This window comes from Neofelis nebulosa, chromosome 9, assembly GCF_028018385.1.
Source record: "Neofelis nebulosa isolate mNeoNeb1 chromosome 9, mNeoNeb1.pri, whole genome shotgun sequence".
Taxonomy (NCBI): domain Eukaryota; kingdom Metazoa; phylum Chordata; class Mammalia; order Carnivora; family Felidae; genus Neofelis; species Neofelis nebulosa.
Window position 1 is genome coordinate 109,490,880 of NC_080790.1, and position 27,593 is coordinate 109,518,472.

At 39.2% G+C, this 27,593-nt stretch overlaps 1 protein-coding gene across 2 annotated transcripts; it reads right to left on the reverse strand.

The window, feature by feature from the left end:
- Positions 1-491: 491 nt before the first annotated feature.
- On the reverse strand, positions 492-26,682 carry CRLS1 (cardiolipin synthase 1). Of its 2 annotated transcripts, none has more exons than XM_058684934.1 (7): positions 26,237-26,682; positions 22,848-22,985; positions 17,937-18,066; positions 6,829-6,914; positions 5,415-5,483; positions 3,565-3,656; positions 492-1,477 (listed from the first exon to the last, which is right to left on the reverse strand). In XM_058684934.1, the coding sequence occupies exons 1-7, from the start codon at positions 26,540-26,542 to the stop codon at positions 1,390-1,392; spliced, it is 909 nt and encodes a 302-aa protein (XP_058540917.1). In that variant the 5' UTR covers positions 26,543-26,682; the 3' UTR covers positions 492-1,389. The 2 variants fall into 2 exon arrangements, with proteins under 2 accessions (XP_058540917.1, XP_058540918.1); XM_058684935.1 differs by lacking the exon at positions 26,237-26,682 and adding an exon at positions 25,369-25,494.
- Positions 26,683-27,593: the final 911 nt, after the last annotated feature.

The window sequence follows — 27,593 nt, forward strand, 5'->3', positions numbered from 1 at the left end:
CAGTGACCGTGTCCCTGGCTGCAGGCTTCAGTATACTTCAGGCCACGGGCAACTCAGCTGCTAGTCTGGAAACAAGGAAGCCAGGACTGAATGTGACTGAGGGACACACTGATCCAAGGATGCCAGCACCAAGACACGTGAATTTTGCTTATAACTTCGCATCTTAATTTAACACAGCTCAACAAGCTGTGTTTGGATAATCTCACTGCACACTTCCATATTTCACTTAGGACAGGGGGCAGCAACAGGCCTCCACTGTTAAGAGGAAGAAACCAGCAACAGCCATGGTCTTCCTCCCCTCTCTCCCTGCATCTCCCACTCTTCCAAACATGATGGTGTAGCCAGAGTAAGGACTTGTAAGTCAGATGGTCCCCAAAAAGTTATTTTTACAATGACGGTGCGAGTGATATATCTGAATGGATTTTACGAATCAGAAAACTTACACAAGAGCAAGGCTCATAGCATGTTATACAGACCACCACCACCGAAGGGACTTTTCCAGCTCTTTTATTCCTTTAACATCTTAACAAAAGATTCCCCAAAATTTATAAAAACTTTTGAAAAATATACAGTTTCATATTATTTACATAACGTGGGTACAGGTTCCAGTAACATACAAACATTGCTATGTTAGAAACAGTGGAAGGCATGATGTAACTCACTGCCTCCTGGATGGTGCAGGCTAATGGACATGCTTTCATATTTCAACCACCTCTGTCACTTGTTATCCTGATACATAAACTATTAGGCACCTGAGAGGCTGGAAGACTACTGAACATGAACTTCAATACCTTCTATTTTGATCCTATAATTTTCAAAACTTACTGCATTTTAAGTCTCTTTACAAGTTTACTTCATCCATAACTAAGCTACCTTTATTGTCATTATCCTAAATGATCAAATATTAACCACGTGAACTATTAATGTATACACAGCTCTAAAAATCAAACATAAAACTGTGTAGCCAAGTTGTGTAGGATAGATACGTAAATCCAGGAAATTCCCTAGTGCTTTGTAAGCAATCTAAATTCTGTTAAACAGAAGTGGCAACTCTTCAGTTTCCATGCTCTGGACTATGTTTTAAAAAAATGTATTAAAAAGTGACTGACAATAATTGGAATAATTGGTACCTTATAAATTAATCAAGAAACCTAAGATAAAAAATTCTAAATTATAGTTTTATTTGTATTTAAAAATACATTGGAAATTCTGCATATGCCCATGATCAAGCTGATTTTCAATGCACATTACTTAAATTCTGACGACATGGTTTGTTCTGACAAGTCCTTTTTCAAGCTGAACACCCAAATATGGAAAGTCCTGTGGGTCTCCACCGGCTCTGCCACCAATGACGCATATTGCTTCCTTGCTAATGATGCTGGATGACTTTCATCTGCCCTTTATCACCTGAACAGTTTTTCGACCATAATGATAGTAACTGTAAGCGGATGCAGCTGTGGTGAATGCTGTAAAACACCTTTTATGGAAGAAAGAAAGTTTAATTGTCAAGTCTAAACAACAGTAACCATGAGAATCACAGAGAATACATTTAATAGTTCTTTAAAAAGCAAACAGGCTATAGGTGGAATTCTTTTAGCTACAACAATCTAAAGCTACTGCTTACAAGATTTCATTTGAACTAGTAATGTCAAACAGAGTTAATATAGTTAATGAGCCTGAAAAGAAATAATACTAGCAACTGTCACTTTTACCCAGCCGTTACTCTAGCTGTCTTATGCTATAGTTTTATTTTCACAACCTTATCTTACAGAGGAGCAAATGGAGTGCCAGAGAACTTTGCTCAGGGCCACAGAACACTGTAGGAGCCTGGCATGGTTTTATCTCTAGAGCCCATGTGCTCTGTCCACTGCTTCATGCTTGCTTAGGATATTAGGCTTTTATTCCCTGCAGAATTCTTTTTTCTTTTAATGTTTATTTATGTATTTTGAGAGAGAGAGTGTGAGTGGGGGAGATCTCAGCAGACAGAGGGAGAGAGAATCCCAAGCAGACTCTGCTGACAGCATGAATGTGGGTCTCAAACCCATGAACTCTGTGTGAGATCATGATATGAGATCATGATCTAAGTTGAAATTAAGAGTCGGACACTCAACCTACTACACCACCCAGGAGCCCCTTCCTGCAGAATTCTAGTATCTGGGTCATTTTAAATAAAATCCAGCTTTTTTTTTTTTTTTTAAACAATTTTTCCTTAAGTGAACAGCCAAATTAACCAGATTCTCTTTGAAGTTACTGAGTGATGCTCATGGCTTGCTGAGTGCTTATGCCCTAACGGGTGCACCTGTGCATGTCTGCTTCCAGTAGCCAAGAGCGAGATCACTGAGACTCTATTTTTGTTTCATCCCAAAGCTGTCTGTGCTAGCTTGGTAATCTAAATTCACACCTAACCAATGAAACATACATGTAAGAAGAGGTGCTATTTCTGAGAACTAAGTTGGATGCCTTGGAAACACTTTATAACAAAGTGAGTTGCTAAAAACTACTGTCAAAGGAGGCAATGTGATTGTTGAAAGGTCAGAAAAAATGGTAAAAATCTAGAAAGTTTCTGTACTTAGACTGCTTTGTAAAAGTCTTAGGAAGCAGCACAGAGCCTGCTTGGGATTCTCTCTCTCTGCTCCTCCCCGACTCATGTGTGCTCTCTCCCTCTCTCAAAATAAATAAACTAAAAAAAAAAAAAAAAAAAGTTCAAAGAAGCAGCAAGTAAAAATCAGGTTATATTAGGAATGTAGTTTATTCACAGAGGAAAACTCCCACAGATGAAACAATACTCAAAGAAAAGGCATTGGTCCTATATCAGAAGATGTAGGATGAATCAGAATAAATGTACACTTATATTTTAGAAAATAAAATGTTTAGCATGTGTATCATTTTTATGCTTCTTTAGCTTAACTGACTGGTTAACCATTCTCTGGCTCAGACTGCATCAGGAAAGGTTTTAAAGTGTACTAAAATACAGTGCTTCAGTATCATCGTGGCACATCTGGACTCAACATTTGAATTTGACATATTTTCAAGGTGATACGTTAAGGCTCTAAGTAAGGACAATAAAATAAAAATCAAACTCCTTTCTCCAAGTTTCCCTACCACTACGTCCCTATGCCACTAGGCTGGATGCACTTTCCCCTACCTGCTCTCCTACTCCTGACTCTGCTCAGGTCAGTCCTTCACCTCAATGGCCTACCCCCCACCCCACCCACGCCCATCTCTCCCTGTATAAACCCACTAGACCTCTTGCTCAAACGCCACTTCCTCCCTGAAGCTTTCCCTCTTCTCCCTACCTAGAACCAAGTATCTTTCCCTCCTCCAAAATCCCAATACTTACTTTATCTATACATCTCAACCCTTTTAACTTTCATGAAAACTGTAATTTCTACATCCCATGCTTGATAGTAAATTTAAGAACAGTATCAATTATACAATAAAATACCACCCACAGCTTCACCCAGCTGGTGCTCAATAAACACAATAAGAACCGAGTAATTCTAAGACCACCATAATAAGCCAATTTGCTGACATTCGAAGACAGTAATTCTAAATTTAGCTTACCACAGTATCTGAAGATAAATGCTGTCAGCGTAATTGAAAACTGGAGCTGCCAAAGAAGCTGCCACCAAGATTAACTGGACTGCTGTGTTTACCTAAAAAAAAGGAGTCATAAATGAACAATGCCAACCAGATCCTGTTTCAAGCTCAAAAGACAAAGGCACAGCCCATCACGCTGTAACATGACATACCCTCAGCATGCTTGATGTTGTAATATCCTTGCCAAAGAAGCTGGCATGCATACAAAAGGGTGAACTTCACTAACCAGCTCCTCTGTCTGAACAGCTGCCCTTGACAGTGAGGATAAAGGCATCTGTCAGAAAATACTACTACCTTGAATTTCCATGGCAATTCAATAATGTTGCAAAGTTTTTTGCCTTTTTCAGTTGTCTGTTAAAATAGCCCTGTGAATGTGGAAATAATAAAGCTACCTCTTCACAGAAAATGTAATGAGCTGAGTGACTAGCCTACAGTCACGGCAGGTTACAGAACAAACCTAGAACCCAGATTCCCCAGCACTTCATTTGGTGCTCCTTCACTTGCCCAGACAGCAAACCCTATGAGGTCAGAAAACTGAAATGCACTCATCTCCATAAGAGAGGCCCTGGAAGAAATGAGTAGGTTTCCCTACATTACAAGACAGCAGGGAAGAGATAAGGAAGAAAACAGAACCAAAAATGCACTGGAGACTGCCTCCTCATCCTGAGAAGCATGCTGGGAAGTGTGTCAAGTATGAAGCACTGGGAAACATGCACAGAAGCATCTTTGTTCTACAGTACAATCTGCAACCAAAAGACAAGGACTCCACTTCATCTTAAAAAATAAATAGTGAGGGGAGCCTGGGTAAGCTTCCAACCTTGGCTCAAGTCATGATCTCACAGTTCATGAACTGGAGCCCCACACTGGGCGCTCTGCATCAGCGAGGAGACCGCTTTGGATCCTGTCTCCCTCTCCCTCTGTCCCTCCCATGCTCATGTGCACATGCTTTCTCTCCCTCTCTCTCTCGCTCTCTCAAAAATAAACATTAAAAAAAAATAAAAATAAATAATAAAATTGTCTTGCACTTCTTGCACCTCTTTAAGTCACTCTCTAAACAGTGCTACACTCAAACTGCTGTACTTAATACAAATATAAGTCATTTAAATCCAAAAACAAAAAACAAAAAACCCCACACCATCAGTGTAGATAAAAGTCAACCCTAGGGAGTTTTAGGTATAAAAGTATTTAACCCCTCTGTCCCAAAGATGATCTATGTGCCCAACCTAGGGACAAGGCAAAAGAATAAAGTTATCAAGGCTACTAGAAAAACAAACATGCCGTGAGAGGCATTAATAGTGCACTCTCTGTATGCAAAGATTGGCACAGTTACTGTCCTAAAAAGGGCTCAGGAAAAACAGATGGACAACTTAAGAGGAGCAGTGGTTTATCAGTACTGAAAACTTGTTCCTATCTTTTCCATGGAATAATCAATCTTGAAAATGAAGGGCCCAATTTTACAGTGTTTCCACCACAGAAAGGTGGGTAATGAAACCAGAAAGGAACCTCCATTATATTTTTGTATCTCAATCAAGCTGTGATTACATTTCCACCTCCTCCACCTTCCCTAAACGGTGGCCCTAATACCTCATTCAGAAACTTAGATGCTCAGACCACCAATAGAAAATACAACGCATATACTAAAGACCCAAAAAGCTAGAAAGAAAAAAAGAACTGGGTTAATGACCCCACTCTCTATCCCATGCAGTCAGGGCGTTTAAATTTGTCTCATTGTCAGCTGCTCCAGACTGAGGTTTACACTCATTTTAATAACCATTCACAGGGGAGTCACTTAAAAGGACATGTATATCTCTTACCTTGCTGATGAAAGTTGGTTTTAACCTAGCAGTGGCATAGCAAGGATTGAAATACTTAGAAAGTGTTCGCTGGCAGAGGACAAAAAGATAAAGTTTATTTAATTTATCATTCAAGTTTAAAACATTTTGGTATTATATGTAGGTAACAGTTACTGAGTATTTACCACATGCCTGGTTCTATGCTAGGCAAGCCCTTTATCTGCATCTTCTTTTATTACCCTAAATGAGCAGTGTCTATATTCCTTTTAAGTCATACACAGGTTACTGAAAACAGATTTTTTTAAATTTATACTTTATACCCTATAAAACTCTAACATAGTACCTATCATAAAGTCTACTTGACTACATCTTTTTTCTACATAAACTCAATAAATCTCCCTTATGGTATTTTCTCTCATAGACTAAAAAATAAAATTAATAAAATACTGCCATTTTCACTGCACTGAGAATCAAAAGATGAGGTTATTATGCAATCCCTACGTGCTCAAACATCGTAGAACAATGAATATGCAAACAAACCATTACACTGTGATTTTAAAAACTAGATCTAGACAATCCATAGTAGAGGCTAAATCAGACAGCAAAAGGGGCTTGGTTATACAAAAACTCCTAACAGTTTGCTGCTAGGGACAGGGCTAGCTGGTCTGGGTTTTATGTGCTATCAACTAAAAACGTTTTGACTTATAAACTTATAACTTTAAATCCAAGACAGTTAACATATAGTGCAGTACTGGTTTCAGTATAGAATTTAGTGATTCATCACTTACATAGAACACCAAATGCCCATCCCAACAAGTGCTCTCCTTAATGCCCATCACCCATTTAGCCCATCCCCCCACCCATCACCCCTCCAGCAACCCTCAGCTTGTTCTCTGTATTTAAGAGTCTCTTATGGTTTGCCTCCCTCTGTTTTTATTTTTTCTTTCCTTCCCCTATGTTCATTTGTTTCTTAAATCCCACATATGAGTGAAATAATATATTTGTCTTTCTCTGACTTATTTTGCTCGGCATAATACACTCTAGTTCCATCCACATTGTCTCAAACAGCAAGATTTCATTCTTTTTGGTTAGCGAGTAATATTCCATTGTATATATATACCACATTTTTATCCATTCATCAGTCGATGAACATTTGGGCTCTTTCCATAATTTGGTTATGAAACATGCACTTTTAAAATTGGTCATTCACATGTTCACTGAACAACTACCATAGTAGGTGATTCAAATAGCAAGATAACAGTTGTGTGTGTTTTTAAAATATTCTTGGTAAATGGATCAAAAACTAATGGCCATAAATTACTCCAATAAAGTGAAACTCTGGATTCAATATAGTGGGGTTTTTTCTTTTCTTTTTTTTTTTTTTTTGCCTTAAGTTATAAGTAATAGTAAAAGAATTTTTTTTAAACAAACTCACCGGTGTTGGAAGAGTTCGATATCTGACATAAAAAACAGCAGCAATCAACATTACATCTCTTGAAATTATCATATAAGTAAGTGGAACTGAAAATGAAGTACAAAAAATAATTCTGATTGGGATTTTGAAAATTACTGATATTACACTTACTCTAAAACCTCATTCAACCTTAACATAAACTGGTGTTTCACATACATAAAAATTTTATAATACTTATTGATGGTTTAGGGACCTTGTAGTGAACCAGTAATTTTTACGTTCTTCTTTAACCTATCTCAAGCCAAGTGAAGAACAGACTATGGCTTTTAAAGTCTACGTCTGCTTTTCAGAATGTTGATCCTCTTGCCTCTTTTCCTTCTTGCATATGTTTTTAAGCTGTAGCTATTAAGTGTCAGCTCTACTCAGTCCCCACAATCTCCTTTGTTACTTCTCAGCTTTGTGGATTTGGAAAAATGATCACCATGATCGCTATACTTACGTGGAACGAATGGGACAGTGAAGACTGGAAAGGTTACTGGAAGACTTTATTATGGTGACTCAGATGCTCTGATGGCTTCTGCATTCTGGACTATTTTATAAGCAGTAAAATTTGCTATATGTACCACTTATGGAGAAGCCAAATATTTTAATTCGTGTCTGGCCAGTTCCTACCCCTGCAACTGCTATTTTTTTCTCCTGCCCATTCACTCAATAAATTCTTATTTAACCTGTTAATAGTATTCTCATTATTCCTAAGGTTCAATAGCATGGCCCCAGAGCAAGAGCCAGCAAAATATTTTAGACTGATGCCCAAAGAACTCTCTTGCTGAATAATGGGAGGGCGGAGGTCCTATTTCACTTCACATCCTCTGTGCTGCAGGAAGTCTTAGCCAAGAACATATACTGGTTTTATTAGAAAAAAAAATTTTTTTTTAAGAGAAAAGGGGCAGGGCACCTGGGTGTCTCAGTCGGTTCAGGCTCAGGTCATGATCTCATGAATTGTGAGTTCAAGCCCCGCATCAGATTCAGTGCTGACAGTTGGGAGCCTCCTTGGGATATTTTCTTTCTTTTCTTTCTTTTCTTTCTTTTCTTTCTTTTCTTTCTTTCCTTTCTTTCCTTTCTTTCCTTTCTTTCCTTTCTTTTCTTTCTTTCTTTCTTTCTTTCTTTCTTTCTTTCTCTCTCTCTCTCTCTCTCTCTCTCTCTCTCTCTCTCTCTCTCTCCACCCCTCCTAAGCACACTGTCTCTCAATATAAATAAACTTTATTAAAAAAACGATAAAAAAAAAAAAAAAAGAGAGAGAGAAAAGTGGCGCCTGGGTAGCTCAGATGGTTAAGCCTTAAACTCTTGTTTTTGGCTCAGGTCATGATCTCACAGTCCTGAGATGGAGCCCTGCATCAGGCTCTACACTGGGTGTGGAGCCTGCTGGAGATTCTCTCTCCCTCGCCCTCTGTCCCTGCCCTGCTTGCACATGCATATACATGCAAGCACTCTCACTCTAAAAATAAATAAATAAAATTGTTTTAAGAAGAGAAAAAAATCCTGACACTCAGTTAAATTGTTTCAAACTAAAATAACAGGGTCACGAATATCCCTTCCATAATACTTTCAGTTTTTCTACAAATTACTTTTGAGATCGTGTTTATTTATGGTCCTCTCCAGTTCTGCCATTCTATTGGTTTTGCAACTTGAACAAAATCTAACTACAGATTTAACATTTAAATCTCTGTTGGGGGGCGCCTGGGTGGTGCAGTCAGTTAAGCGTCCGACTTCAGCCAGGTCACGATCTCGTGGTCTGTGAGTTCGAGCCCCGCGTCAGGCTCTGGGCTGATGGCTCGGAGCCTGGAGCCTGTTTCCGATTCTGTGTCTCCCTCTCTCTCTGCCCCTCCCCCGTTCATGCTCTGTCTCTCTCTGTCCCAAAAATAAATAAAAAACGTTGAAATAAATAAATAAATAAATAAATAAATCTCTGTTGGTTATAGTTATGATGTATGGGTAGATCCTTGGCCTAGTCCTTGATGACAAGACTATTTCAAAGAAAAAATGCTCATGGTACTTGGAGCACACAGAAGACACAGCTGTAGGAGTCAAATAACAGAAGAAGCCAGTCACGATTTTAGGAGAATTTTCGTGTTTGTAAAACAAACTTTTGAACAGCAGTCACTAGCTGACAGAACCCATCAGATTTTAAGATGCAACAAGCTCATGCAAATTACATATAGTAAACGTCCTAAACACAACTTTAGAAGAGAGTAAACACCTGTTACTGTGTCATCATAGAGGAAAAAGGAATATTATCAATCCTAAATAAGAAGCTTCTACAAAAAAAGATGAGGCAATTTAATATATTGCAAAGACGTGCGTTCTTGTTCTATTAACCACCAAAACTACCATTTATTGAGCATCTGGCACTGTTTGAAGCATTTCATACATATTGTCATCTAATCTACGTATCAACTCCACAAAATAGGGACGATCATTGTCCCCTTTTTACCAAGAAGGAAAACAAGCCTCAGGCAGATTATATAATCTGGCCAAGGTCACCAGTTAGTAAGTAGTACAGTCAGGAACGGAACCTAGGTCTACAGGATTCACAGCCTATGCTGAGGTCAGTGTATTCAGCTCCAACCCAGCAGTGTGAGTTGCAATTAGCATCTCTGGTCTCAGCTTACTATCTATAACAGCCTGGAGGAAAGGACTGTTAACAAAAATCAAGTGCTCTCTAAACTGACTGCCCACCACAGTATCACCCTGGGAGGGTTTCATAAAAGCACAGATGAAAGCTCCCTGGGGGATTTTCACGTATGGCCAGGCTGGAACCCTACCGCAGCACCGGGTGATCTCTAAGGCCTCTTATACACTGACAGCATATATACAAGCTCTTACTTTGGTTCGTTGGGCAATTCTATCCAGGTCCCTGGCTTTTGCATCTTCTAACTGCTCCTCTTTTCTCTCCAGCCTTCCCTTCCCTCTTATTCCAGGGCTAAAGCAGCTTCCACTTTGCCTTCAGAGTATGATAGTGTGTTAGTGGGGGTAGAAATGTGTAAAAATGTGTCAGGTATTGTTCCAAGGTTTCCTCCTTACTTGCTAACCCTGTCTGAAACATAGGTGAATGTCTGCAACAAAGAGGTACATCATTGGCAAGTTTTATTAGCATTCAAGGGAAATTAATAAAACAAAGTCACTTTTACATATTACAAGTGGTACTATCAATATCATATACTGCATTGAAAACAATAAAATTTAATTTAGCAGAATAATTATTCCAGAAATGGACTTAAACCAGCAATAACAATTTGCTATACAGTAAACCAGTAATAATATAATGAAAAGGAATGGAAATCACTATTGAATAAATGTGGCAGAATACATACACAGTAGAAATTAACTTAGACTCACATCCCAGACTGTTATAAATGTAATAAATCAGGTAAGGGTTTTTTTCATCCTTATCTCCCCTCCCAAAGAAAGAGCAAGAAAAGTGGAATTACCCTAGCTGAGGAAGGAAGCACATTTTTTACTCTCGGCAAAACAAAGCTATTCAAACCAAGGTGGATGGAACTTTTACAAAAATGCAGGCAGTATAAAAATAACAAAATGCTAAGACAACATATATACATTTCTCCCCCTAAAACCCTTCTAAAATGACAGTGAAGGAATGAAAAGACATAAAGTCACAAAGAGAATGGGAAGAGGAAACAAATTTCCCCCATTCTGTTTGTTAGTAAGAACTACTTTAATTCCAAGTGATTAAGGACATCATAAAAAGCCCAACAAATCCCAAGCAAGATAAATAAAAAAGACACCCATAACCAGATATATTACTGTGGAAAACCCCAAAGGCAAAGAGAAAATCTTAAAAACAGCCAGAGTAAAAAAGTTAACTTCAAAAAATAAATGGATTAGCAGTTGATTTCTTATATACCAATAATGGAAATGAAAAGATAACTGAACAATATGTTAAATACGATGAAATGACTACCAACCTAGACTTCTATACTCAATAAAAATATCCTTCAAGAACAAAGGCAAAATCAGAGAAAGACAAACACTGCCCAGTATCACTTATATGTGGAATCTAAAAAAATGAAATAAAATAAAAGTTGAACTCCTAGGAATAGCAAGTAAAAAAGTAGTTGCCAGAGGCTGGAGGATGGGAGAGAAATAGGAAGAAACTGATAAAAGGCTGCAAACTTCCAGTTTTAAGATGAATATGGTCTAGGGATATGATGTAGAATATGGTAACTAGAGTTGATTACACTGTATTAGTATTGTATTAACTGAAATCTGCCAGGCGAGTAGAACTTAAATGTTCTTATACATACAAAAGAATAAAGGCAAAATAAAAATATTTTCAGAGAAACTAAAGACAAGAATGTACCACCAGTTGAGTTGTATTAAAAGAAATTTCCAAAGAGGGGCGCAATTAGCTCCTGAGGGGTGCTGAGGGGCGCAATTAGACTGAGGGGTGGCTCAGTTGGTTAAGTGTCCGACTTCAGCTCAGGTCACGATCTCGCGGTCCGTGAGTTCGAGCCCCGCGTCAGGCTCTGGGCTGATGGCTCAGAGCCTGGAGCCTGCTTCCGATTCTGTGTCTCCCTCTCTCTCTGCCCCTCCCCAGTTCATGCTCTGTCTCTCTCTGTCCCAAAAATAAATAAACATTAAAAAAAAATTTTTTTTTAATAAAAAAATAATAATAAAAAAAAAGAATTTCCAAAGATATACTTTAGACAAAAGGAAAATGATCCCAGATGGAAGGTGTGACATACACCAAAAATATAAGCCAGGAAAAAGTAAATATGAAGATACATCTAAATGAATACTGTATAAACAATATCATGTGGGTTTAAGAAGTATATAAAATCAAAGTATGGCAACAATAATCTAAGTTGAAAAAGGAATAAATGGAGGTAAAGCATTCTCAAGCCCTGCCAGTGCCCAGAGTGCATATTTGTTAACACTGAACTTTGATAAGGATGAATAATATAATTTTGAGAATAACTCAATGGAAACAGAGTGTAACACTTCCAAACTGGCACACAGGGAAAACAAGTATAATGTAAAAGATATATACGAATATAGAAAAGCACATATGAGCCAAATAGAACACATAAAATAAAGACTGCTACACAAATATTAGTAATCACAATAAATGTTAATGGATTAAATGTTCCAGTTGAAACACAAAATAGTGTTAGACTGGATAAAATAGAGAAAACCCATCTATCTATATGCTATTTATAAGAAATACCTAAAATATAAAGATATGGAGTTGAAAGTGAAAGATTTATCTATCAGGCAAACACTGACCAAAAGTAAGCTAGTGGAGGTATAATATTCAACAAAACACACTTTAAGGCAATAATCATTATTGAAGATATGGAGGGTCACTTCATAATAAAACATTCAATTTACCAAGAAGACATAAAAATCTAATTCACATACACTTAACAGGACTTCAAAAGGCACAAAGCAAAAATCGGAACTACAAAGAAAAATCATGGAAAACTTGACATAAAGTAGAAAAACTAACCTACTCTCTCAGTAACTGAGAAACAAGCAGATCAAACAGAAAAAAAGAAGTCAGTAAAGATTTAAACATCAGGATTTAAAATCTGACCAACTGGGTGTATATATAACATCACCACAGAACATCACCAACTAACTACAGAATACACATTCGTTTGTTTTTGTTTGTTTTTTAAATGTTTATTCAGAGGGAGAGGGAGAGGGAGAGGGAGAGGGAGAGGGAGAGGGAGAGGGAGAGGGAGAGGGAGAGGGAGAGGGAGAGGGAGAGGGAGAATCCCAAGCAGGCTCTGCACCATCAGCACAGAGCCTGACATGGGGCTGGATCTCAGAAAGCGAGAGATCATGACCCAAGCTGAAATCGAGAGTCAGATGCTTAACCAGCTGAGGCACCCGGGTGCCCCAGAATACACATTCATTTGAAGCACACATAAAATTTTTATAAAATTTGAATACTGGGCTAAAGCACTACTAAAATCCGAGCATGTTCTCTGGATACAAGGTAATTATGCTTGAAATTAATAATAAAAAGATACCTAGAAAACCCCACAAATTATGAAATACATTTCTAATAGCCCTATAAGCCAAAGAAAAAAATTAAAATGAAAATAGATTATTTTGAACTCAATAATGGCAAAAATACTCATATCAACAGATGCAATGCAGTGAAAGTGATACTTAAGACAAAATGTATAGCCTGCCCTAAATGTGAACTTTAGAAAAGCTAAAAAGCAATGAGTTAAATATTCATTTACAGCTGTGCTATTCAATACAATAGCCACAAGCACCTGAAATGTGGCCAGTCTGAATGAGAGGTGCTATAAATGAAAACTACATGCTGGCTTTTAAGAGCATAATATGAAAAAAACTCACTGATTACACATTGAAATGACAATATTTTTCATCTAGTAGGTTAAACATTATTAAAATTATTTTCACTTATTCCCTTTTATTTTTAATATAGTTACTAGAAAGTTTTAAATTTCATATATGGCTCCCATTATACTTCTACTAAACAGAACTGATCTAAAGAATTTAGAGAAAGAACAGCAAAGGAAACCTGGAGAAATAAATGAAAGAGCAAGATTTAGGGGTGTCTGAGTGGCCAATTAAGTGACCAACCCTTGATTTCAACTCAGGTCATGAGTTCACATTTCGTGGGATCAAGCCCCATGTTGGGCTCTGCGCTGACAGCACAGAGTCTGCTTGGGATTCTCTCTCTCCCTCTCCCTCTGCCCCTCTCTCACTTGTGCTCTCTCTCTCTCAAAATAAATAAATGTTTTTTAAAAAGCAAGATTTAATGGAGTAAGCCTATCAGACAAAACCTGTAATTGGTTCTTCAAAAAGATTCATAAAACTGACACACCTCTGTTAAGACGATTCAAGGGAAAAAAGAAGAGACAAAGAACTAATAATCAGAATGAAAAGGGGGGCATCACTACATACCCTACAGACATCAAAGTTAATGTGGATACTGAATAGTTAATGGTAAATCTTTATAAATAGAGCTGTAATGGACAAGTTCTTAGAAAAACACCATAACTTACCAAACAGACAAAAGATGAACCAGAAAATCTGAATCATCCTATAACAAAAAAAAATGAATCATCTATTTGAAAACTCTTTCCTAAAGAAAACTCCAGTCCTCAATTCAATAAGTTCTACCAAACATTTTAAGAGGGAATGTTGCAAACTCACACAAACATCTCCCAAGATGGGGGAAAAAAGTAGACTTCCTAACTCTTATTATGAGACTAACATAAATTTGATACTAAAACCTAACAAGGATATTCAGAGAAAAAAATTCCAAGTCAACTTCATGAGCATGGATATGAAATCCTCAACAAAATATTAGAAACCAAATTTAGCAATATTTTCATAATATATCATGACCGTGTTAGATGTATAGCAGGAATTTCAGGGTGGTTTGACATTAGAAATCAAAAATATAATTCATCACATATTAACAGCTTAAAAGGAAAATAAACACAAGTCTCATAATACATGAAGAAAAAGAATTTTATAAAATTCAAAACCCAACTGTAATAAAAACTCTCAGCAAACTCCTAAGAGAAGTGAACTTCCATAACCTGAAAAAAGGAGATCTACATAACCCTACAGGAAGTATCTTATTTAATAACAAAATGTTGAGGGTGGCTCAGTAGGTTGAGTGTCAGACTCCGGCTCACGTCATGATCTCACATTTTGTGGGTTCAAGCCCCACACCAGGCTCTGTGCTGAGAGCTCAGAACCTGGAGCCTACTTCGGATTCTGTGTCTCCCTCTCTTTCTACCCCTCCTCCACTCACTCTGTCTCTTAAAAATAAAAATTAAAGGGGCGCCTGGGTGGCGCAGTCGGTTAAGCGTCCGACTTCAGCCAGGTTACGATCTCGCGGTCCGTGAGTTCGAGCCCCGCGTCAGGCTCTGGGCTGATGGCTCGGAGCCTGGAGCCTGTTTCCGATTCTGTGTCTCCCTCTCTCTCTGCCCCTCCCCCGTTCATGCTCTGTCTCTCTCTGTCCCAAAAATAAATAAAAAACGTTGAAAAAAAAAATTTTTAAATAAAAATTAAAAAAAAAGAGAGAAAATGAAATAGTAAAAGCTACCATTTAGAAAACATCAAAATTACCCAGCAACTTGGAATAAATTTAATAAAAAATTGTTTATTACCTCTCTGAAGAAAACTAACATACTGACATTATAAAAAGACCTAAGTAGAGCAGATATATCATGCTTGTGAACTGGAAGATCATTATTGTAAAGATATCAATTCTTTCAAATAGATCTAGAAACTCAATGAAATCCCAATTAAAATTCCAACAGGTTTTTCTTGGGAGTTGGAAAAGCTGATTCTAAAATTTACACATGGCCGATTCTAAAATTTACACATGAGGAACACCAGGCTGGCTCAGTTGGTGGAGCATCAGGCTGTTGATCTCAGGGTCATGAGTTCAAGCCCCATGTTGGGTTTAGAGATTGCTTAAATAAATTAACTTTAAAAATATATATTTAGGGGCGCCTGGGTGGCTCAGTCGGTTAATCGACTTCAGCTCAGGTCATGATCTCACAGTTTGTGAGTTTGAGCCCTGCCTGCATTAGGCTCTGTGCTCACAGCTTAGAGCCTGGAGCCTGCTGCAGATTCTTTATCTTCCTTTCTCTCTCTCCCTCCCCTGCTCGCTCTCTTGCGCGCTCTCTCTCTCTCTCTCTCAAAAATAAACAAACATTGGGGCGCCTGGGTGGCTCAGTCCATTAAACGTCCAACTTCAGCTCAGGTCATGATCTCACTGCTAGTGAGTTCAAGCCCTGCATCGGGCTCTGAGCTGACAGCTCAGAGCTGGAGCCTGCTTCGGATTCTGTGACTCCCTCTCTCTCTCTGCCCCTCCCCTGCTCATGCTCTATCTCTGTCTCTCAAGAAATGAATAAACATTAAAAAAAAAATTATAAAAAAAATAAACATAAAAACAAATTAAAAAATAAGAATATTAAAAAAATAAAAATTACACACAAAATGGAAAGGGGTTAAGAATATCAAAGGTGGAAGGACTTGCTCTATTATTTAGTAAAGCAATAATAATTAAGAATGGTACTGGTGCAAAAATAGACAAATGAGTGGGGAATAACCAGACAACCCAGAAATGGACCCATGTATATATGACAGTATGATGAGTCTGGAAAGTAGACTTTTCAATAAAAAGTGCTGGGATAGGGGCGCCTGGGTGGCGCAGTCGGTTAAGCGGCCGACTTCAGCCAGGTCACGATCTCGCGGTCCGTGAGTTCGAGCCCCGCGTCGGGCTCTGTGCTGACAGCTCGGAGCCTGGAGCCTGTTTCGGATTCTGTGTCTCCCTCTCTCTCTGCCCCTCCCCCGTTCATGCTTTGTCTCTCTCTGTCCCAAAAATAAATAAAAAAAAAAAAAAAAAAAAAAAACGTTGAAAAAAAAAAAAAAGTGCTGGGATAATTGGGTAACCACAGAAATAGCTAGAAAATTAATTTTTAGGAGAGAATTTTTTTCTAAAACATCAACTAGAAAAAATGTGAATAAAAAAAAATTCCTAAAAACTTTCCAGTACAAAACATAATCACATATCAAGAAAAAGGTATCAGAATGGCATGAGATATCTCAACAGCATGATGGAATTTGGAAATCCACAGAACAGGATTCTTCAAAATTGAGTGAAAATAATCTGCAATTGAAAATTATGCTCAATTCAAATCTCAATCAAGCATGGAGGGCAGAATAAAGGTATCTTAGAAATCTGTATAATAAAGACACTGTGAACCTCTAAAATGCTGGCTGCCACACTGCATCCTTGCACAAGAAATAACTAGAGGCTGCACTCCACCCAAAGGAAGATCTCAACAAGGAAGCCATAGGAGCTTGGAAAAACAGACCCACACAGAAGAAAGACAACAGAAATTCCCAGAATAATAGAAGAGAAGTCTCAGCTTGCAAAGCAACCTACACCAATTATTTAGGTAAAGGTCACAGCAACATTATCTATAATTACTAAAACCTGGATACAAATTCTATGTTCAAAAGTGAAATATCTGGTCAACCTCCATAAAATAGTACAACAAAATACAAAATAACTCTAAAAAATCGGAGTCATGAAAGTATGCACACACATGCACACATGCACACACAAGATCATTTGGATTGTAAACAGTGTCAACAGAATGCTCCTTAGGTTCCTTTCCTCCCCCCATACCGTATTAGAATGAGAGTACCCCTACCCCTTCAACACCCCCCAACCATATGCATACCAAAAATCTGACTTTCAAAGAAACACATAAATATAAACATTAATCTGATTTATTTTTAATTTGGTATGGGAATTTAAAAGCCTAAAAGTAAAAGCCTCTATATTGAGGAAACTATACTAGACTGAAACACCATTACACTTCTTCCTATCAAATGTCAATAACGTGCTATTTATTGAAGGACCATGTGGCAGCGTTTTCTTTATTCTCAGATTCTATTTCTAACACTTGGAAATTAACAGTTTCATCTGACCCAAGGGAGAAAAACTAAGAAATAATAGCTTAAGTAGAAAATGAACAACCAGAAAAGCACATGCAAAATACAAAGCAAAAGATTATACAATTCTGTTAGAAAGAGTATTCAGATATGAACAAACTATATATGATTTGAAACTCCCTAACAGTGTCTAAGTAATACTAATGTGAAGTTTTATAGACATCCTCAGGATTTCAAAACTCTCGTTTTTTATGATCAAATTACACTTAATATATAATAGACTTCTGAAAACTTTAAACTGCTTTCAAAAAACTAGGCAATAAGGGTATAAAATATTATTTCAAAAAATTCTAGACTGATATGAATTGGCACTGTGAAATAATATTTGCTAAAATTTAACTTTCAACAATCTAAGAAAACAACAGATTCTACTAATATAACGAGGACATAAATTCTAAAGTAAAATAACAGCCTGACAAGCAAAGCAATTCAATAATTTAAAATTAGGGAAATAGTTTAAAGTTGAAAAATATACTTTTGGAACAAAAATTATCTATCTCTCAATCAAGAGAAATCCTAAACTGACTAATGTCAATCTTCCCTATGCTATTTAAAAGTACTCATGATGGCGTTCTTACCTGGAATAAGATCTGCATAGGTCAAGCTAACATATAAGATACTGATAAGTATTTTATCAGCAAGTGGATCAAGAGCACTTCCCAAAGCTGATTTTTGATTGGCCCAGTTTCGAGCAATAAATCCATCCAACTGAAAATAGAAGTTTTTTTTAATAAATGTCAGGATCCGTAGAGAGCAGATACCTTGAAAGTTAATAGATACCAGAAAACAACTGTATTTTCATAAAAAGTTAATAAAACCTCTTCTGTTTCTTACCCCCAAACCTTCTCATTCTTTCACTAGTATATATTCAGCTTCCAAATTACCAACTGGTCTGAAAATAACTTCACTTTTCTACAGTACTTTTCTTTCTCAAGGCCTTCAGGTATTTCTTATATTTTCATTAAGGCCCTTTTGCGGATTGAACTCAGACGCAAATTTAAAGATGTAAAGAACCCAAATAAAACTCACAGAAAGCATGGCTGACAGAACAAGGACTAGGAGCCCCTCCCCTTTGAAAGCCTTGGGCTATTTCACTACAGCCAAAATAGCTGCTTTTGCTTGCAAGGCCAGACTTGTGACTCTCACTCCTACCTGCTTTTCTATGATATGATCCAACACTCTTAAGTTTTCACTGTTATCATTTTTCTTTTTTTATTGTTTCGTGCAACTGTTAGTTCCAGGTCTGACTGTATGTGAATAAAAAACTCAATCCTCTGTACCTGGCCTACATAAAAATTTTGACATGCAAATTACTTATTAACTATTCCTGAAGGCAAATTGCATTTTAAAGCAGAGGGTGTACATGGTTATCAATGGGCCAAATCGGGCCTGGGAGGGCTTTTGTTGAACCTGCCCAGCACTTTTAAAAATGTAAATTCGTTGCCAACATTTAAATATTCAAAAATTAACCACAAAAATCCAGATCTCAAGTTTCACTTGACAAATGAGAAGATCTCATCACCCTGGGGTCACAATATGAATCGAAACCAAGTATCTATCATCTATTCCCATTAAGTAAGGGAGGTTATTTTCTGGCTTTCCAAGTCCCTACTTGGCTTTCACTCATTTAACTTCAAGCTTCAACAAATGTTTGGATTTTCTAGTCCTATTTCCAAGGAAAAAGATCAAATTAACTTAGACATAATTTAACATGGTACATTTTAAAGGATAAAAAGTTCTGTATATCTCAAGTATTCCAGTGAGTTAGAGACAGAAGTACAGGACAATGGTTAAGAACTTGCTCTGTGGCAGAACATAACTGGTTCAAGTCCTGGTTCAGCCATTTATTACCTATGTGATCTTGGAGAAGTTATTTGGCATAAGTTTCCCCTTCCTTATCTGCAAAACCTACCTCAAAGGGTTGATGGTCTTCAGCACATAACGGGGATTAATACTTGTTTAGTACTTGGCAAATCCTCAAAAAAAGCAGTTACTAGCTATTACTACACTAACCAAAATAACCTATTTTTTTTTCTTAAGTATACTACAAGTAACAATGTCTAACAGAAAGTACCTAGAACTGGGTACTGGGGCCTTGGAAGATTCAGGTTTCAGTTCAGTTTCTGATCTTGAGGAACTTAATCTCCCACTTTTCCACCACCATTCCATCTGGTCCTCCCCGTTCCTCCACCCACATTAGATTCCAAGGTCATCAACATCACCACTCCTTTGCAAACATCTGTTAACTCCCTTACTTCACTCTTCACCCTGCTTACACACAACTATCCATTTACTCCAGGCCTGCACCTAAGCAGCTGACCACTGCTCAAGGATACATAAATGGGCTAACTGGTCTCACTTCAAATTCAGGACCACAAATCTCCCATGGGCATGCAGTACTGCCTGGCAATCCCATACCTGCCTGTGTTTACCTTCTCTTTTCATACTGTTGTTCTCACCTCAAGCCTAGTCTTCCTTCACTCCAACTCATGTTCTTATCTATACTTTCCTTGAAAAATAGAAACAGGTTGTTAACACTCCCTTATATTCCCACCTGCAAATCCACCACTTACCTGCATCCATTCACATTCTCTCTGCCTTCCCTGATTCCTGATCCTAGGCCCTCTCCCCTTCTGTGATTTGCCTTTCTTCTCCTCCATCTCTCCTGCATCATCAATCTCCTTTTTACCTGGTCATTTAATTAACCAGTTAATTAACAACAAAAATTTCCCCAGTATATACAGCTTTAAAAACTACCTTCCCTTGACCCTACACTTCCCGGTACCCGTTCAAAGCAAAACTTCGTCAAAGCAAGGTCTCTGTCATTACACCTCACATGTGCTGCCAACCCACTCAGCCCCCATTCCTTTAGAGATGGTGGTCAGAAAGGTCACCAACGTATTCTACATTTTTAGCGTACTTGACCTCAACGCAAAGTACTTTCTTCACTTAACTTCTGGGACATCTGATGGCCTAATTTTCTTCCTTGCTCACCAGCTGTTCTTTCTCAGTGTCCTTTCCTGGCTCCTTTTTTATTACTCTACTCACTGCTCATTTCTCTGATCCTATCTCTTCTTTAACCCAGTCATTTAATTTCACCCAGACTTGATCATCCATATGCTGACAACTCTCAAATTTACCTCCAACCATGACTTCTTCCAACTCCAAACTACTATATTCAACTACCCAATTGATACCTCTATGTCAACAAGCATAGATATTCAACAGACATTCTTGGTATTCTTCTACCCTGTCCTACCCTGAGTGCTTCCCATCACAAAAATTATTACCTTCATGCATCAGTTGTTGAAAAGAAAACAAAACAAAAAAGTAACAGCCTATCACACATATTTCTCACTGCACATATGCAATCCATCGACATCAACTCTATCTTCAAAACATGTCCCAAACCCATTGACTTCTCTCCAAACTCCCATCCCAGGCCAAGCCACTGCCACTCCCCCAGGTAACTGTAAGTCTCCTAACCAGCCTCTCTTGCTTCCACTCTCGCCTTCTTACAACCTATTTCCCATATACAATATCAATCAGGCCTTGCCATCCCCATTTAAACCCTGCATGGCTCCAGCCATCTGCCCAGTGGCCAACCTAGATATCAAAACCTCCACAGAGTAAATGTGAAATATGGTGCCAGATAACTCAGGTTTTCACATACACTCTCATATATATTTAGAAATATGGCAAATGAGGCCTGAGTTCAGTGAATATTGCAATCACATGTGGCAGCTAAAAAAAAAGGTACAAGGAGGGGTGCTTGGATGGCTCAGTCAGTTAAGCTTCTGACTTCCGCTCAGGTCATGATCTCATGGTTCTTGAGTTTGAGCCCCACATCGGGCTCTGTGCTGACAGCTCAGAGCCTGGAGCTTGCTCTGGATTCAGTTTCTCTCTCTGCCTCTCCCCGGCTTGCACTGCCTGTCTCTCTCTCCCAAAAATAAATAAACATTAATTATAAACATTAAAAAAAAATTTTTTTTTTAAAGGTACAAGTTAAAGAAGAGCAAATTGAGTAACTAAAAAAGATCTCATCTGTTACATTTAAAAAAAAAGAAAATACAACCCCATTACCAATATAATGGCCTTTAACAGACTTGGAGTGTGTCTGAGTAAAGGCCTTCAGACTTCAGAGGCAAAAGCAGGGATCAAAAAAAAAAAAAAAAGATTGTGAGAATGGGGAGAAATAGTGACAAACAGGAGCTAAACTCTGGAAAAAAAGAAGTAGGAACCATTTTGAGAGAATTTTTGATGCATATTTGGAAATGCTATATAACAATGCAAATGTTCTCCTTTGTTTACCCTGTAAAATCTTCTATCTTAATTCTTCTATGTTGCTCACCAATGCCAACGGGCAGGTGGAATTTTGTTTCTGTGAACCTCAAAGGGAATAGTTGACACTACAGATACTATATAACTGTTATTTATAGAAAATTAGTTTCTCTTCATTCTCACTAAGTAAGTATCAAGGAATGCTTTTCAAACATAAATCCGTTTCAAGAGGCACCAAGTCACTATTGACTGTCTAGGTGCTCACATGGATCTCAGATCAGCCTTGTACAAGAATATACTGTATCTATTTCTACAGGCTAACTTTGCTCTGATTTTAAATTTTCCCTCCATCTTTTCACCACTTCCCTCAACTAGGTTTTTGTAGGACATAGTTTTAAAAGCCATTTCAAATACATTATGCAACAAGGTGGGTGATAAATACAAGTAACATCATACATGCAGCTGGCTGGTCAGTCCACAAAAGCCTATTTCATACATATGTTGCCCTCTCTTATAAAATGTTTGCCAAGTTCTAATTTGAAATAACCTGAAAAAATGCTTCCCTCTCCCAAAGCTGAAACAGTGTGTCAAGTAGCTCTTTTCTCACTTGTCTACTAGGGGAGTGGAAGAAGGAAGGATGCCTAATGCCTGGATCAAGGCAGGATCTTCTGCTGGGTGGTCATAGGGGTGCAGAGCAGGGAACAGGGAACAGAAACCAAATGTGTGCGGGTGCCTATGGCTTGCTCCCAGCATAAACCTGACTAGAGCTCTGACCTCTACAAGTGTCCTGGCCACAACAACTGACCCACTGTCTCTCCACCAGTAAAACCAACTATTGTTGCAGATCAGGTATCACAATAAATAGAAAAATAGTCTCACTTCTTTCCTTTATTTCTATCCCTAAAGCAAATACTTGGCTCCTTGGGAATTTCTAAGGGTTTTTCTTTTCCAAAGAAGTGAAAAACCAAGAACAAAAAGCACCCCCTCCTACACCTCCCAACAACTTTCACTTCCTTCCTTAGATCATTTAAAAAATAAGAGTCCCACACAAATGCTAAAGCCAAGTCCTTATACCAAGTACTAGGTCAAATTCATCTTGAGGATTTCCTTCCAGGGAGAAGCAGACTTAAGGCTGTGATATTTCAGTGTAGCAGAGACCCTGATACTTGAAAGGGAAGCAAAACAGAAAAAGTGCATTTACAACTTACCAAATCAGTTAGCCCAGCTAGAGCAAAAACTCCTAGTGCAATATTAAAATCCTCTTCAATAATCAAATAGCCCAAAACTGGGGCCAAGCCAATTCTCGTCATTGACAACATATTTGGGATTGTCCATGGGTTTTCATACTGAAACGTAAAGACAACAAAATTTAAATTAAATGCTATGAACTCATACTTTAAATTAAGTATATTAGAAAAATATATATACACCAACTTAGGAGTCAGAAGCTACATAAACTTTAAATTTAGTATTTTGAGCTTTAAAATCCAATCTATTATTTACAGACCATAGCTCTAAAACTGTTTGGAATACAGAAGATGGAGATATATCACGTAACCCACAGACTAAAGTGTCTGCTATACAGAGCATATATATACATATATATATACATATATGTATATGTATATATATGTATACACACACACACACACACACACACACACATATATATATATATACACACACACTACCTAAAGAGAGAAAAAAAAACAAACATATATCATCTACCATACAGGTCAAGACTTCATGATTTGAAGTCAAACCTTACAACACTCTGCTTTTAAAATTGTAACTTCAGGGGCGCCTGGGTGGCTCAGTCGGTTGAGCGGCCGACTTCGGCTCAGGTCATGATCTCGTGGTCCGTGAGTACGAGCCCCTCGTCGGACTCTGTGCTGACAGCTCAGAGCCTGGAGCCTGTTTCAGATTCTGTGTCTCCCTCTCTCTGACCCTCCCCCTCTCACATTCTGTTTCTCTCTCTCAAAAATAAACATTAAAAAAAATTTTTTTTTTAATTGTAACTTCAAGAAGGTCTTGTACTTCAAGTAGACAGTCTAAACAGAGTGTTAGAGGAAAAAAGCACCAAATGATCAACCCCAGGCATTTTTTGGTTTAAAACACTAATTGCAAATAACCTCCCTCACTCCTCTGCAAATACCCATCAAAAGAAGGCTAACTGCTATGGTGTATGGACATATGAATGAAGAAGAAAAAAATTTAATTCCATAATCTCATCCCTAAATGGATAACTGCTGGAAGAAAATGGAGCTAGGAATAGCAATTGAGATCCTTAGGAAATACAGAAAAAATCTGCAAATCTGTTCAAAATAGCCATGAAAATGAAATGTTAAGATTCCCACCTAGAATCTGAGTGTTTTATGATTCCTTGAAACTTCACTTAAAGGCAAGGTGTTTGCAGTTGGCACTAACAAAAGGGCTCTTTGGCAGCTACTCTGAAGAACATTCCTTCCTTGCCAAACAAAACGTTTCATGAGAATATTTCAACTTTAAAAAGCCTCAGCCTAGTGAAGCTAAGATAATCTGCCCAACAGGATACAGAAATAATACCAGGAAAATGTCTCCCTAAAGCCTGGATTTTTTTTCCCCACTGGTGAAGGCTGCCAATTCTACCCCATGGGACTGTCTCCTAACAAGACTAACCCTACTCTTAATCAGTAACCAAATAACTTGAACCTTAATTTCGATTTTTTTAAAAAGTGATAGTTTCCATTTCTTTCTTTTTTTTTAACTTTTTAAATGTTTATTTGAGAGGGGGACAGAAAGCATGAGCCGGAGAGGGGCAGAGAGGGAGACAGAATCCGAAGCAGGCTCCAGGCTCTGAGCTGTCAACACAAAGCCAGACATGGGGCTCTAAGTCACAAACTGCGAGATCATGACCTGAGCTGAAGTCGGACGCTCAACCGACTGAGCCACACAGGCGCCCCTACAGTTTCCATTTCTAAAGAAATCTTTTAAGATTCCAGGAACGGTCCTGTAAGAAAAGGCAGTTTTCTAAAGATACTAAATTTGTGTTTATAAACAGAAACTGGCAACACATGTTCACCTTAGTTTGAAGAGACAGTGGGGTTGTTTTGGGGTCAGATGGCAGAATACTGCCATTGAAAACTACAGTAAAACGTCAAATTCTCTAAGAAACAATTGCCAACCAAGAAGCAGTATAAACCTCCACTACTCAAGGACCTTTTACTGAAGGTGGGCCATATTATGTAATGAAATGGGAACATTCTTGGAACATATTCCAAATTCAAGTTCAAAGGCCAGAGTGTTTCAGAGTCCAGAGAACAAAAGATAAGCCTGTTCACCATAATGTGGTACAGAATAAGTCAAATACTGATCCAATGTTACAGCAACTCAGAAAAAAACAAAACAAAACAAAACAAAAAAAACACCATAGTTCATGACTGAAAAAAAGGAATCACGAGGCAAAAGGTCAGAATAGAGCCCCAAATATACGTAAGGCAAATATCCATAATGTCAGAATAAATGACCAAAAATATCCATAGGGCAAAATTAAAAACGAAGCTGCAATAGCCAGATTATTTCATTTGGAGAATTAATCAACAGAACTGTAATGTTGTTGGAACAGTGAGGAGTTCTTTTTAGCTCCACATAAAATATTTTAAAGTACCTCATTAATTTCTAATCATTACATTTGTAAAACTTTATAAATTGAATTAAGAGAGCTAATCTCAGATTACCCAACCAGATAACCTGTGGCATACTCGACCAACTACTGCCGTTCTTGGGAAGGACTTCAGCCACGATACGGCGGCAACCTCAAAGCATCCAGCATTCAAACTCCGACATGCTTTAGCTATTAGTGGAGTTGAGACCCCTGCCAGGATGTGGCCACCTCAACCCATGCTGTACAACTGACAAAAGCAGTACAAGGGCCCACTGAAGACATAACAATTGAAGATGTAATAATTGCATGAGTCTTGCTAACATGACATCAAAAGCTCTCCCACATTCATGATCTGGTGTCTTCTGCTTGGGCAATTATTTCAACAGGTAAGTGGAACGATATTTCGTTCCGTTACCTCAAGAAGAGATTTTAATCTTTTTCTATAATTAGAAATTAAAGGGTCTTTTAATTACAACTTAATTATCCTTCATCTTACAATACTTAAGGTTACCAAAGGTCAAATGATAGTGAACCAAACCTGCACAAGCAAAACAGGCTGACATACTTTTCTAAAGATTTCTACTGACTTGCCCTAAACATTAGGGAATGGGTTCGGAGAATTAAAAATAGACTTAATGAGACAAGTGAAGGCTATTTTTACCAATGCAATATCCAGAGGCCGGTCCCGCTAAAGGTGCGAACAGAAAGGCAAGTAGGGAAGGAGGGATTCTAACTTGACCGCCGAGACTGACAGTGGACTCGTCTGGCACCCCTGAAATTCCTCCCAACTGAATAATAACCTGCCCATAACTTCTCTTCGGTTCCCAGGTTCTGGATCGGAAATGTCCGACTTGGGCCGGCCAGGGCACGTTATTCGCGTCCAGGTCCGAGCCCCGAGAGGGCCGGCGACGACGACCCAGTGCTGCCGCCCTCCGCCGCCTCCTCGATACGTACCAGGCTGGCGGCGCTCGCCGGGCCCCAGCGGCCGGCCCGGGCCTCGGCGGCGGCACCCCCTCCAGCCGCGGGCCCGGGGGCCGCCTTCCCTGCGCCCGAGCAGTGGCCTCGCGGGCCGGTCCCAGGCAACCTCAGGCCGAGCGCGGCCGGGCGCAGCCACCAACGCTCCACCAGGCAGCCTAGGCAGCCGGGCACGGAGCGTAGCAGGGACCCACGGGCGCGCCCCTTGCCCGGCCGTGCCCCCGGCGCCCATGCGGCGCTGCGAAGGGCCCCCCATGAGCCGCGAGCCACGCGAGAAGCCAGCATGACCCTGCGGCCGCGCCGTGGGGACACAGGCGGCGAGAGCTCAACAGCCTGGGGCACTGGCAAGCCGCCTCTCCATGGAGTCCCCGCAACGTCGGAGAAGCTCAGCAGCCTCCATAGCAGTTTTCAAAACCCAGCACGCTCCGCTTATACAGGTGGCCAGGAGCCGCCAAGGACAGACGCCTTCGCGACGCTTTTGCGACACCGTCGCCGCTGGGCTTCCCAGCGCCCCCGGCGGCAGCGGGAGGCGAGTGCGGTTAGGCAGCGTGGGCTTTCGAGTAGCGGCCGGTGGGCGGTGCTGGCGTCTCACCGCCCGAGGTCGGGAGCTGAGGGCCGTGGGGTGGGGAGTACAGGAACGAGCTGGGCGGGGTGAAGGCGCGGCCGATGTAGCCCGAGAGCACCGGAGCCATCGCGCGCCCGGGCTTGAGGGCCCTTCCGAGGTGTGTGCGGCGCTCCGGGGGCCCCCCGTGGGAGGTTTAAAGATCAGTGAAGCGTCTGGTGCAGAAGTCATTAAAACAAGTTTCCCGCTCTCTTCCTTTATCTGAGCGTCCCATAAGCCAAAAATATGGGTATTAGAAAATGCCAATAGTGGCAATTACTAATTGTTTACCAGGAAAGTGTTAACTACAGCTAGGCTCTGGTGCATTCTCCCGTTTAACCCTCCCAGCAACTCCAGAATAGGTTCCATCATTACCTTTACGTTTACAGATAAGGAAATTTAAGCTTAGAGAAGTTAAGAAACTTGCTTATTAGAGGAATATCCCAAAATAATTAAGAATCTGTTCATTGTTAACTGATTAGTATTCTACATTAATTTTTAATATTGCAATGTCGCAGAACTATTTTCTTATTGAGTCCTGTGTCAGATTGGATTTGAATGGTTCCTGCCGCCTTGTCACCATCTCTCCCCCCGCCCCCCATCTTGTCTGTGATGACAGACCCACGTTAAAGTTGTTCTTAAACTCTTACTTCAGACAGCTAGGCAGGGAAAAGACCAGCTGAATTTGAAAGTCATTGTAGATCTGAGTATTTATCAAAAGAAATCCTTAATTAC